The following is a 12795-nucleotide window of genomic DNA, read 5'->3' as shown; positions in this document are numbered from 1 at the left end:
CCTGTGTCTGCTTTCCCCCCCAAAAAGGGAAGGACTCACCTGCCTGAACTCCTTTCCCTCGACGCACTGGAAGCAAATGGCTTCCAGCGCGTCCTCGGAAACACTTGATGATGTCGGCGCGCTGTGAGCGTGCTGATGTCATCAGATTGCCGAGGGGGGGGTCGGGGGTGGAAAGGGAAGGGATTCCCCTTCCATCCCCGACCAGGGGGTGTGGGTGGGGGGCCCACGGGGGGAGCGCTAGTGCTCCCCCGTGGGCCGGGTGCAGGATGAGGTGATCTCGTCCCAGGCACACGGGAACCATGTGCTGGGACGAGATCACCTCGTCCAGGGCACCCAGGGAGTTAATATAGAGCTCTGCTCCCCCAACAACACATGAGATATCATACAGAGACAATGATATCATACAGAGGCAGTTGTCTTGCAAAGTGGAAATTTATGACAATTTTGCAGTAAAGCTGCATCGCTTGTGGGTGGGTCTATTGAATAATTTGTAGCCACATGGAGCCACAATGAAGGTCAGAGTACCAAATGTCCAAAATAAAAGAATGGGATGAATAGACTAAAAAGATGGATTTCCTCCGAGGTTGAATTTCACTTATATTGATCGACCAAGAATCATTTGCATTTTTACTCCTGTTTAACTATTAGTGTGAATGTTTTCAGGCCACTTTAATTTTATAGATGCTTGACAAAGGCTGTATAATCATCTCATACTTGGTTTACCTTATTTTATTTTGAATTTACTATTTACACTGTAAGAAGTCAATATGTGCAGTTTAAAACATTGCAGACTATAAATAGAATATCAATCTCATTGTCCTGCTATAATCTTTAACCAATGAGGTGGTTGTGCTCTAAACTCTGCTACTGTTAGCGCCCACCAGACCTCAGATTTCATACCGCTGTTTCATACTGTCATTTTATACTCTGGGACTGCTTCACATATAGTCCCAAGCGAGCTGTATCCTATTATTACTTGTATTTTCAGAGTAAAGCAAAAGAGGACTTAAACTTCATGCAACATAGGCCACATGGATAAGATCATATATATTACTTCTGACACCATTTGCATTTCAGTTCTTGAATTTCTATTCCTTCTAGACCCAACCATGCTTGCGTACCACTCACCTGGTAGTGGTTAGATATGTTTGCTCAGGGGAATCTTTACTGTTAAAATCTATCAGGAACACACCAGAGTTCCTAGTTTAAAAACACATCTCTGCCAGAGCTTTGCCATGCTTATTGTTTCAACCTGACAGACTCCTCAGTAAAAGAAAACAAATCTATGTTGTAGCATTGTCATTCTTGTGGTTTCTTTGACAATCCTTATGAAGTGTGCATGTTCTTCCTCCCAGCAATAAACTACAGACAGTGAGAGGTGTAAGTACATTTCCGAGGGAAGAGTATTTTTTTACTGGGAGGATAGCCTCTGAGGAACACTTAGGGGGTCATTCTGACCCTGGCGGTCACCGACCACCAGGGCCAACGACCGCGGAAGCACCGCCAACAGGCTGGCGGTGCTTCCTGGGCCATTCTGACCGCGGCGGTAAAGCCGCGGTCAGAAAAGGGGAACCAGCGGTTTCCCGCCGGTTTTCCCCTGGCCTAGGGAATCCGCCATGGCGCCATGGGGATTCCGACCCCCTTCCTGCCATCCCGTTCCTGGCGGTTTCTACCGCCAGGAACAGGATGGTGGGAACGGGTGTTGTGGGGCCCCCTAACAGGGCCCCATAATGATTTTCAGTGTCTGCTTTGCAGACACTGAAAATCGCGACGGGTGCCACTGCACCCGTCGCACCCCAGCAACTCCGCCGGCTCCATTCGGAGCCGGCTTCATCGTTGCTGGGTCTTTCCCGCTGGGCCGGCGGGCGTCCGTTTGGTGGTCGCCCGCCGGCCCAGCGGGAAAGTCAGAATGACCGCCGCGGTCATTTGACCGCAGTGCGGTCTTTTGGCGGACTCCGCCCGGTGGGCGGCGCCCGCCGCCCGCCGGGGTCGGAATGACCCCCTTAGTCAGCAGTGGGGGGTTCTTCACTAAAAAAAACACAAATATGAAAGCGTACACAGGAGGAAAATGAAAGGGGAAAACAAGCGAAAGTTCTGAGATAGACTGAGCCTTTGTCACTGTCACTGAAAACTATGCCCTCCCCTTCTATCAGCGACACTGACTCTTATGACTCACATCACAGCTAAATTGCCTTTGCTACTAAGGTCCAGTTGACGCTACACTTGTAGACTCCTACACTGTTGATAAAGTCCTTGAAATTGATGAGAACATCTTTTCTAGATAAGAGCTCATCAGCAAGCGAACTAACATCAAGGCCCTCGTTTAGGTTTGACACATCATCAGCTACAACTTTGTAGTCTGCGCCTAAAGCCTAGACAAAATCATCTTTGCTGACCATAGCTCTGTCATTGACTTGGTCGCCAGTGACCACTTTGATGATGTGCATACTAGTGGATGACCACCTTGTTAATGATAAAGCACATATAGGTGATAAAGACAAAAGACACTGGCATAGATCACAACAGTAGTGTATCCACCAGAGTCTTCCTTTCACCCTACATTGATTTCAGCTATTTAAAGCTCCTCAATGAAAAAGTCTCCAAAGGTAACTTATCAGGTATTGAGAAAAATCTGAACATGATTTTCACTTGCTGTTTCATGAATGGATTCAGATTAAGATTTCAGGCCTAACTTTCACTTCTTCACTGAGAATGATCAATAACAAGGAGGTTATGTTGAAGGAAAGAAAAACTCAAATTACGTAAACACCTATCGGTGACAACAATATGCATATTTGTGTCTCCTTCACTGGTTTACTGTGCATGTGCTTGTAGAATATCTAAATTGTCTTAGAAATACTATTTTAGAGCTTTTTTGAGGACTTCAATGACTGCAGACTGAACAAGGGGGAGTGTGAGCCCTTGCAACATTTCTGCAAAACACCATTCCCACTCATAGCATTGTGGCAATGACATCTGCATGCACACCACTTCCTAAGCCCAACCGGCTGGAGAAGCAGGAAGATCAAGAGACAGAAAATAAAGATGGAAAAGGTCAACTCTGTGCTGATAAGAAAGATAACTGTAGTGTCTTTGATAACATGTGTGCTAAGGCTCTCACGGTCCTGGGGGGACTCTAGCCAGGAATTACGCAATTGGATGGGAGATGTTAAGATGTGGTTATAAAAGTGATGACGCAGTGCGTGCACAGTGAGCAAGTATGTTGAGGAATAAAGACGTTTGATACAGAGGTCTGTGTGTGGCGTATTCCTTTGCATGCTCCCGGGCTGAGGAGGATGCTGCAATTGGCGACGGGTAAGGCATACGTGCCCCAAAGAAACAAAGGTGCTCTTGCTGAGAGTTTGCCAAACTGGAGCAAACTGCTTGTGTGAGTCACACACGCCCCAGAATCAATAGAAAGAAGTCTGCAGTTGGTGCATGTGGAGTCAAAGGCCTTCTCCAGCCCATACGCAGCCATCAAAGAGGTCGAAGGCCCCGCAGAGGAGCACATTTGAAAAGTCTGCCAAAACTCATTGGTAAGGCAGAAAGGAAAGATACTTCCCAATGCCATAACACAAAGCCTTCATCAATACGAAGGAAATGCTAAAGGAAGTGACGACCAGGTATGAAAACAGACACTTACTTACTGGAACAAGCAAGTGAAGTGTTATACGACCTTGAAAATCAGGCATGATGAGTGTTGCGTGGTGGGTTTGCCAGTCCTGCTTGGCACACAGAACGCTGCATGAACCGTAGGTGCTGTCAATGGTGGTAAAACAGATAGCAAGATACAACGCGGCTACATTCTTGAAGCCACCACCTTCATTTGAGACCGAGAAGAAACAGAACATTGGTGCAAGATGGACCACATTGATCAAAACGTTTGATGACTTCATAGATGTGCTAAGTGAAGAAGACAATAAAAAAAATCATTAAATGTTCTAAAAACCTTGCCAGTGATCGAGTGAAAGAAGTGCTAAAGAAAATCTCACAAGCTGATACAACATCATACTAAAAGATAAAATACAGCGTTAGATGCCACGGTCAATCACATGCAGAATGTCGACAACGAGAGGTGCATTTTCAACCAAGCTCAACAACAAGCTGGTGAAACGATGGATGAATTTATTGTGAGACTTGATGCACTTCTCAAACATTGTACGTTCTGTGATTTTAATTATGAAGAAGCCATTCGCCTCAGAGTCATTGATGTCTTCCCTGCAGATTTCTTCAGAAGCCACATGGTGAGAGAGCCACCCAGTTTAAAGAAAATGCTAATTAAGCACTAGCAAAGACTGATGTGCATTGATAATACCAACTAAGGAACTGAATGCACATGTAGGATTATCTGCTTGCAAAGAAGATCAAATGTCAAATGAGAATCGCCAAACAAAGAGACAAAAATTCATTTGGACACTGCCCTAAAATTACATTAAAGGTGAACGGTTTTCCCGTAATTTTCATTATAGACAGTGGTGTGTCAATTAACATCATGCCAGTAGTAAATTTGAACAGCCTGTCTCCTGTTCAACGCCTTACTCTGTCAAGCATGACAAGATATGGGCAGCTTTTCAACTGTTACAAAGTCAAGGGCCATTTATAGCAACTTTGCGAAACAAAACAACGTCATCACAGGTGCCAGTTCATGTCCTTCAAGGAACTTCATCTAGTGCATGCTCACTTAGCTTTGGCACTGCTGCTGACATGTTACTGATATATCTTAACTACAACATCCATGTTCAGGCTGAAATTGTGAGTCAGTTCCCATTGTAATTTCATGGCTTAGGAAGACTCAAAAAGAAGAAAGCACAACTTCATATTGGAAGACTCAAAAAGAAGTCTTCATATTAATGAGGACATTTGCCCTATTGCCAAACTGTACCGTAGAGTTGCTTTTTACTTACAAGCAGCAGTTGAGAAAGAACTAGAAACACTGTTTAAACATGACTTCATTGAACCCTCTACTGGCCGCACGCATTGGGTTTCACCCGTAGTTGTGGTGCCAAAAAAGGACCATGGAGGTACAGTGTGCATTTGTGGTGCTATGCACAAGGCCAACAAAGGAACTGATAGAGAAAGACATCCTGGTCCCCACATAGCAGTCATGATCATGCAGCTGAACGGAGATAAAATCTTCTCCCGTCTTGACCTAAACAAAGCTGGAAGAGAACTGTAGATACATTACTACTTTTTCAACTCATGTTGGTTTATTCAGACACAAATGGCTAAGTTTTGGGGTATCTTGCGTGCAGAGATATTTAAGGATGTTATTCGCTGAGTTATTCAACCTGTTACACATGCTTTCAATTACAGTGGTGACATACTAGTATTTGGGGATACACAAAAGGAGCATCACAAGGCTTTTAGACAAGTGTGTCAGTTACTTGTTGATGCATTATGAATGCAACAAAGTCTGAGTTTCACAAAACCAAACTTAAATTCTTTGGGCACATTTTCTCTGATGAGGAATGACCCGGGTAAGGTGCGAACACTGTCATTTACCTGCCCCCCACAGGATGTAACCATGCTATGATCCTTCTTAGGCATGGCCAGCTATTGCTCAAGGTACAATTGTGATTTTGCTTCAGTGAGTGCCCCACTGAGAGACTAAACAAAACAGAATGCCCAATTTCAGTGGTCTCCTGAATGCAGTCACAGTTTAAAAGAAATAAAACATGCGATTGAGAATGCAACTGAACTGGCCAATTTTGACCCCAGGTACTTATTGAGATCACAGTAAAGGCGAGCCCTGTGGGGCTGAGGGCATTCCTCGCTCAACACAATGGCCATAAGAATGCCCAGAGACACATTATGGCCTATGCTGGTAGAAGCCTGTCCGAAAAAGAACATGTCTACTCTCACCCTGAGAGGGAGAATCTGACTGTAGTGTGGGCCTGCAAACATTTGTATGGTTTTTTTTATGGTAAACATTTCACTATTTTCATGGATCACCAAGCTTTGCTCATTGTCTTTTAAATCCCAAAAGCTAAGATGACCCCTCGCAACGAGAGGTAGGGGTTGCGCTTGCAAGAGTCTGACTATGTGATTGTACAGAAGCCGGGGAAAGACAAAAACTCTGCAGATTACTTCTCACGAAAGCTGCTTCATCGCCACAGTTCAAAATCCAAAGTGTCTGAAGTATGTCTCAACTTCATTGTGAGGTCCAGCACACCAACAGCTCTATCCATTGAACAGATTATTGCTGTTACCAAAGCAGATAAAGAAATGCTCATCCCCAAAGACCTCATTACAACGCAGTCTTGGAAGAAAAGTGTTTGACTTTTTGTTGATGATATTGAATTCAAATATTCAAAACTGTACATGATGAGCTATCCATCACCCAAGAGAGTTTCATATTGAGAGCCTCGAGAATTATCATATTTGAGAGCATGAGACAATAAGTTACTGAGCAACCCCATGGAGGACATTGTGGCATTGCAGCCACCTAAAGAGCCCTAAGAGACTGTGTATGGTTCCCTTGCCTAGATGAGCGAGTTGAGAAAGAGCTAAAAGCATGCCATCTGTGTAACTGTTTATCCCCCAAGGTGACGCACCATCCGTTAATAATGTCTGACCTTCCGGCGCATGCCAGGGAGAGAGCTGCAGTGATTTCTTTAGGCCTCTAGAAAATTGACATCTTCTCATGATAGTCTTTGATGAATACGCGCTTTTTCCTTTGGTGGAAGACTTATCATCATCAACCCATGTCGAACGACTTGACATCTTTGCAGCCTGGGGCATCCCCTCTTTTCTCAAATCTGATAATGGCCCTCCTTTAAATAGCAAAGAATTCAAGTAGTTTGTTGGTCGACTCAGTGTTAAACACCATAAAAGAACACCTCTCTGGCCCCAAGCCAATGGTGTAGTTGAACGATTTATGGGCACCCACAAGATGGTAATTCAGTGAGCGTTGATGGAGTGAATCAATCTAAATCAAGCCCTGTGCCCAGCCTTTCATGCCTATCGATCAACCCCTCACTCCACAACTGGTGAAAGCCCTGCTATCTTCTTATTTGGGAGAGTCATCTGAACAAAGCTACCACAATGGACATCGGACCGATCAATGAATGGCGAAAAGGTTTGTGTTACAGATACTTCTCAAAAGCACAAAATGAAAAATTATGCCTATCAGCTTCAACATGCGAAGGAAACAGTCTGTAAGAAAGGGGATTTGGTACGGGTTGAACAGACATGACAGCGGAAAACAGGTACTCAGTTTGCTGTTGACCCTTTGAGGGTTGTGACATACAAAGGGCACATGATGACAGTGCATTGTCCCAGAAAATCCATCACATAGGATTTGTCACACTTTAAACTCTCACCTCAATGCCCGTCATCTCCAGAGATCCCAAGCAAGGTGACCCCGTCTGAACTTCCAGATTACACATCTGAACTTATGTCACTGATGCATGATGACAGTGTATCTGAAGTACCTCATACCATCCTATCTGGCAGACCAGTGCGAGGGCCTCAGTGACTTATTGAGGAAATTTGATGTTAATGTTGTTTGTACTTTTTATTTAACAAAGAGGGAGATGTAGTGTGATATCATGCGTGCTAGGAACATAGCTGTCCGTGGGTGGATTCTGGACAGGAATTTTGTAATTAGATGGGAGGTGCTAAGGTGTGTTTATAAAAGTGATGATGTAATGTGTGCAGAGCATGTTATTATGTTGAGGAATAAATACATTTATTATAGAGCTACATGTGTGGCGTATTCCTTTACATGGTCCGGGGCTGGAGGACACTACAGCAGGTGCTTTGCCTCCAGATCAGGTTGGATATTTAAATTAACTCACAGAAAAACAAATAGTTAAAATTTTCAATACGAGTCAAAGAAAAATAATATTTTCTTTATGACTTCAAAGAAACTAACAGGTTAGTAAAATCAGTTCCACTCTGTTCATTTGTAGGAGGAGAATGCATTCCTTATCACAAACGCAAGGCCATAGTAAAGGCTTATTGTTAAGCTAGAGAAGTGCTGTAAACTGGCAGATGCATAATGTGTTTGTCTCATAGGACAATCAGTTCAAGAGTTGTCAATAATGACTGTTCACATAAAAAAGTGATGCTCTCTGGTTGCTCTGAGCAAAAGATCAGCACAGTGGCAACCATGCCAGTCAAAGCTACAAATGTAATGGTGATGCTAGGCTGGTATGAGCAGCAGATGTGGAAGCATATCTCACATGTTCAAACCTCTTATTTGAAGAAAAAGACAATTGATGTTGGCTGTCATACTAAATAATGCAGTGAATGTCTCACTTTAGGTTTTTGCCAACTTCAGATGCTGCTGTTATCCACTGAAATGTTTTTCATTTCTCTCTGCTTGGAAGTCCATGCAGGGATTATGGATTTATGTTACAAGGCAGGCATTCTTTTTAGCTAAAACGTTGACCACACACTACAAAACAGGAAAACTGAAACAGAGATGAATTAACTCATGCAAACATGGTGAAGCTATTACTTTTGAGGATCGAGTAATAACTATGCAGAGCATTTTTATGTTAGACACCATCACTACCAGCAATACACAGTCCACGAACACTCACAATATCAAAAGATTGTAGCCAGCACTATACCCAGAGTCAATAATATACCTGCTCACCCTCCAAGTGGACCCGGGCTTTTCAATCACATATTCAAGACTCTAGCAAGAGTTAAGGGTTCCCATGGCTTTAGCAGCAGTCTCAGTTTGTGAGTGTTGTATACCTTACAGCATGGAAACCTGCCTAAGTGTCTTCAAAAGCCATGGCAGCCCCTGCACCAGCAGCAATTTGAAGTGGGAATTCTTCAGAAGTTGATCAATGAAGCCATAGAGAAGGTGTCAATGGCCCAATGAGAGATTGGTTTCTATTGAAGGTACTTTCTTATGAGAACGGAAATGGGAGCCCATTGTGGATCTCAGAAAGGTAAACGACTATTCAAGAAAAACAGCTGTTCAGGATGGTCACTCTGCACGACACGTTCTTCCTGCTGACCAATTTAGACCTTCAAGATGTCAAATTTCTCATACTAAATGACTGCAAGCATGTGATGTGCATGGTTAGCACTTGAGGCTATTTTCGTTTGGCCTAATATCAGTATTCAGCATCCTCAGCAAGTACATCTTCTCAGTGTCAGGACTCCAATAGAGGCAAGGGTCTAACCTCTGTTTCTTTACTTTGATGTCTGATAATTAAAATCTTCCAATTCTCGAGGTAATCGCTAAGATACAATAGCCACCTAAAGCCAAAAGTAGCAGCTCAGCCTTTCATCAAGTTGGACATATCTTCACTAATGTCAGGTGCCAGGCTTCATACAAAGAAAGGGAAGCATATTCATCCAAAGAGTCAAGCAGCTCACTCAAAGCAAGGAAATTTGATTGCTGAGAATCTTAACATGTTACTCCTGAGACCCATGTCGTCATGCAATCCCCTCATTTGATTCGGTTGTTTAAAAATGAGGCCTATTCAACATCAACTGAATATTCGGTAGAAGTTGGTTGAAGGCTTTTGGAACAATCATGTATGAGTCCCATTCGCTCTGAATAGCCGAATGTCAGTGCACAGCATATCCCTAGAGGAAAGCTCTCAGTCCTGGACACAAACTTTGTCCCGGCTGCATATGCCTGACTGAACGGTTGGAAATGCATCTGGTGATTCTCACTACAACAAGTGGTGCAATGAGGCTCCCCATAAAAATCTTGAAAATAATAGACAGGAGTGGCACTGCAACCTGTTTAACATACAAAATCCATAATCCTTTTCCTGTCTACCCTTTGTGTCTCATACTGGGTTCTCCTGACACTAATGTTCCAGTTCCCACTTCTCATTCTATGGCTATAGTACTTCTTTCCTCTCCACCTCATGTCAGTTTCTGCTGCCTCACTCCTTCTTGTGCGCATTTGTTGTTCCTCATTTTATTGTTTCATTTTTTTTACCTTCTTAAGTGATGATGTAATAAGGCTTTGTACACGCAACCTTTTTCCGGCCACACAGGATCGTCTAAGAAATATCTGCAGTGAATTGCATACACTCAAGTGAGAACAAGTTCAGAAAATTAGCTGACATCCTTACCAGCTCCATTTTTATGTCCCTTTTGAGCGTCATAGACATGACAAAATATCATACTGAGGGCATGGAGTGAGTCTATTTAATTTTTCGCATTTTGATAACTCTTTGCCTATTTGTTATAGGTCCTGAAACCATGGCAAGAAGATGACAAGATATGGCTAGCATGGACTCAAAATATTGAACTAAATGTCACAAGGGAATTTCTACAAAAAATTACATCCTATAGACCAATGTTCATGATGTGGAACACAAAGGACAAAGTGTGTTCTAGGGCTAGGTTTGACAGGCCAAAGGCTTTCAGGCTAGCGAATCCAGATGAAGATACAGCAAGTAAGTTTCAAATGTCTCATTACTTAAAATTTTGATAATCAATAATATATTAACAAACCATCTTCTTAGCTAATTTTGTTGTTATATGTAAGATCATAATTGATCAAGAACCTTGGGCTTTGAATTGCAATTTACAGAATGAATGACAAGTTACACCATGTGATGCTATGTTTATGTATTGCTTTGTTTGAAGTCTGTTAACGCCACACTATGGGGTCAGGTGCTCTTAAAGTGTAATCATATGAAATCTGTTTTGATGTTCCAGCTGCATGGGAGCACGTCAGCCTTGAGTTGTTTTCTGAAGGCTAGAAGACGGATTCTCTGGAGCTCCTCGGGTTTCCTGGAGCAAAGCACATCTGAGAAAATGTAAAATATTTGAAAGAGAATTTAGATGATGGCACATAGGTTTGTTTTTTCCAGCTGCAACCAGAAAGCATTTATTGATGTAATGCAGAACATCCCCATAAACGCTGTGGTTGTGACAGGAGATTTGAACTCACACCAGAGCAACTGCAGGTGTATTAAAAGAGGAGTGATGCTGGCTCTCCTTTTTGTTTTGATGATGATCCTGCCTGATATGCTCCACTAGTGTTGCTATAGTTCTCTGAGACGTTTATTCGCTAGGCTTGCCTGTATTACACAGTAATCTGGCATTGCTCCAGTTACTTGGCAGACAATTGGGGTCAGATGGCCAGAATGTCTGAACCTATTTAGACAGCTTTTTATCAATAAGCATGTGATGATCTGCCCTTTACGGTCCAGGATACAGCACAGCGACTTTACATAGTTAGATCATCCTCATAATTGATATTAGATCTAAATCCTTCAGAAGTGGCCTAATAAATGCAAGGTCAGCAGTTAAAAATGCAGCGCAGACAAGAGAATGTTTGAAAGGAGCCAATTGGACCTTGTATGTAGCAGAAACTCTTCTTTGAAACATCTGGACACCACAGTTCCAGAGGACTATGATATAGTGCTCCCTTTTAGAGACTCAAATCGAGGGGAGGAGTTACAATGACATAAAAACAACACTGTAATCTAAAACGAACTGATTCACAGTACAGCGATGGACTATCTAACACGATATAGCATTCTTCCTACTGCTTAAATTTGACTTGAGTCACCCTGGCAAACGTTTTACCTATATATCAGAATTTCTTATGGGAAATCAGAAAGCAACAATACTACTTTAATCTCGATATTGACGATACACAGCAACACATAAATGTTATACTAAACCACACTAGAGGCCACACACACATAACAGGGCATATGTTTGAACACACTGACATTTATTATGTGGAAACCCATCTGTTAACTTGAATAGCTCACCAGGTGATTATTTTTCACTTTCAACCTCGTTTGTCTATTCTGTAACCTAAACCAAAAATCCAGTTCTGTGAGAAACAAAATATAAGTATCTCCATGGATCAATAACTGGAGCATATGCATCCACAGAGCATCAGGTAATAAACAATTGGATGGTCTTTATTCTAAAAAGTTTTTTTAAAGTATTTTGTTGTATCTCACGTTTTGTACAAAACAAAAACTTGCGGGATCAGCATCATAGCGTTAATATTTTAGTTTAGACTGAAACAATGTTTCTGCAATCACAATAAACTGACAGTAATAACTCATGAGCTACCAAGACAACTATGGTGATCAAACGGGACGGGTACCTCCTTGATCTCTGGCAAAGTGAATCTAACAATAAAGGCCTTAGATACGGTCTGTCGGTGTCATGATAAGTTGACAGACTTTGTTCTTCTTATCACTAAGCAATGAACGGGGTGTGGACTCACATATGTTAGACTTCATGGAGATAGGTATTAATAGCATACCTCTTCAGCGGTCTTTGTACGCACTGGATCATTGTAAAGTCATGTCCTTGTACATCTATTGGACCACAGCTACACTCAAACACCTTCTTTTTGTGATCAACTCTTAAGCCTGTATGCAACATGCAGTCGAGTAGTCACAAGAAAGGAATGTGTTCACAGAACAACTACAATTCCTGTATCAACAGTGAGAGTAAAACATCAAATTGTTTGAGCATCATTGTGTGGTAATTGCATTAGGAGGGTATCCTAAATTAAAACTATTTCTGAGGTGTCTTCCTTATTTCTCTGTGGCCTAACCGTTTTGATCTCTACTTCCACTGATTTCTGACATTTCTGTCTTCAAAATCGAATGTTTGAGGTGACTTAGATGTTCTTGAACTGATTGCTATTTATTATTTAGTGACCAACAGGGCAAGACCTGTAAATCTGCACGCTGTTTTAGACTTTGTAGGTCTTGTTATACTTATACTTTCCCGTACATAGGTTTCTGAGCTGTATAAAGCCAACAAACGAATGTAATCCTGGTCAGTAGTTTTGTTATTACTTTCCAGTAATCCACAAGCTGTGTCATG

General features: G+C 42.3%; 1 protein-coding gene across 2 annotated transcripts in view; it reads left to right on the top strand.

Annotated features, from left to right (window-relative positions):
* Window positions 1-12795, top strand: part of CFAP92 (cilia and flagella associated protein 92 (putative)) — a 292821-nt gene that overhangs the window by 111462 nt on the left and 168564 nt on the right. For both annotated transcript variants that reach the window (XM_069206631.1, XM_069206632.1), the window contains exon 4: window positions 10175-10382. In XM_069206631.1, the coding sequence (XP_069062732.1) occupies window positions 10175-10382 (208 nt within the window). The remainder of the gene's footprint in view (window positions 1-10174; window positions 10383-12795) is intronic.

Source organism: Pleurodeles waltl, chromosome 9 (assembly GCF_031143425.1).
Source record: "Pleurodeles waltl isolate 20211129_DDA chromosome 9, aPleWal1.hap1.20221129, whole genome shotgun sequence".
Classification (NCBI taxonomy): Eukaryota; Metazoa; Chordata; class Amphibia; order Caudata; family Salamandridae; genus Pleurodeles; species Pleurodeles waltl.
The sequence above is the reverse complement of the archived record's forward strand: the minus strand, read 5'-3'. Positions and strand labels throughout refer to the sequence as shown.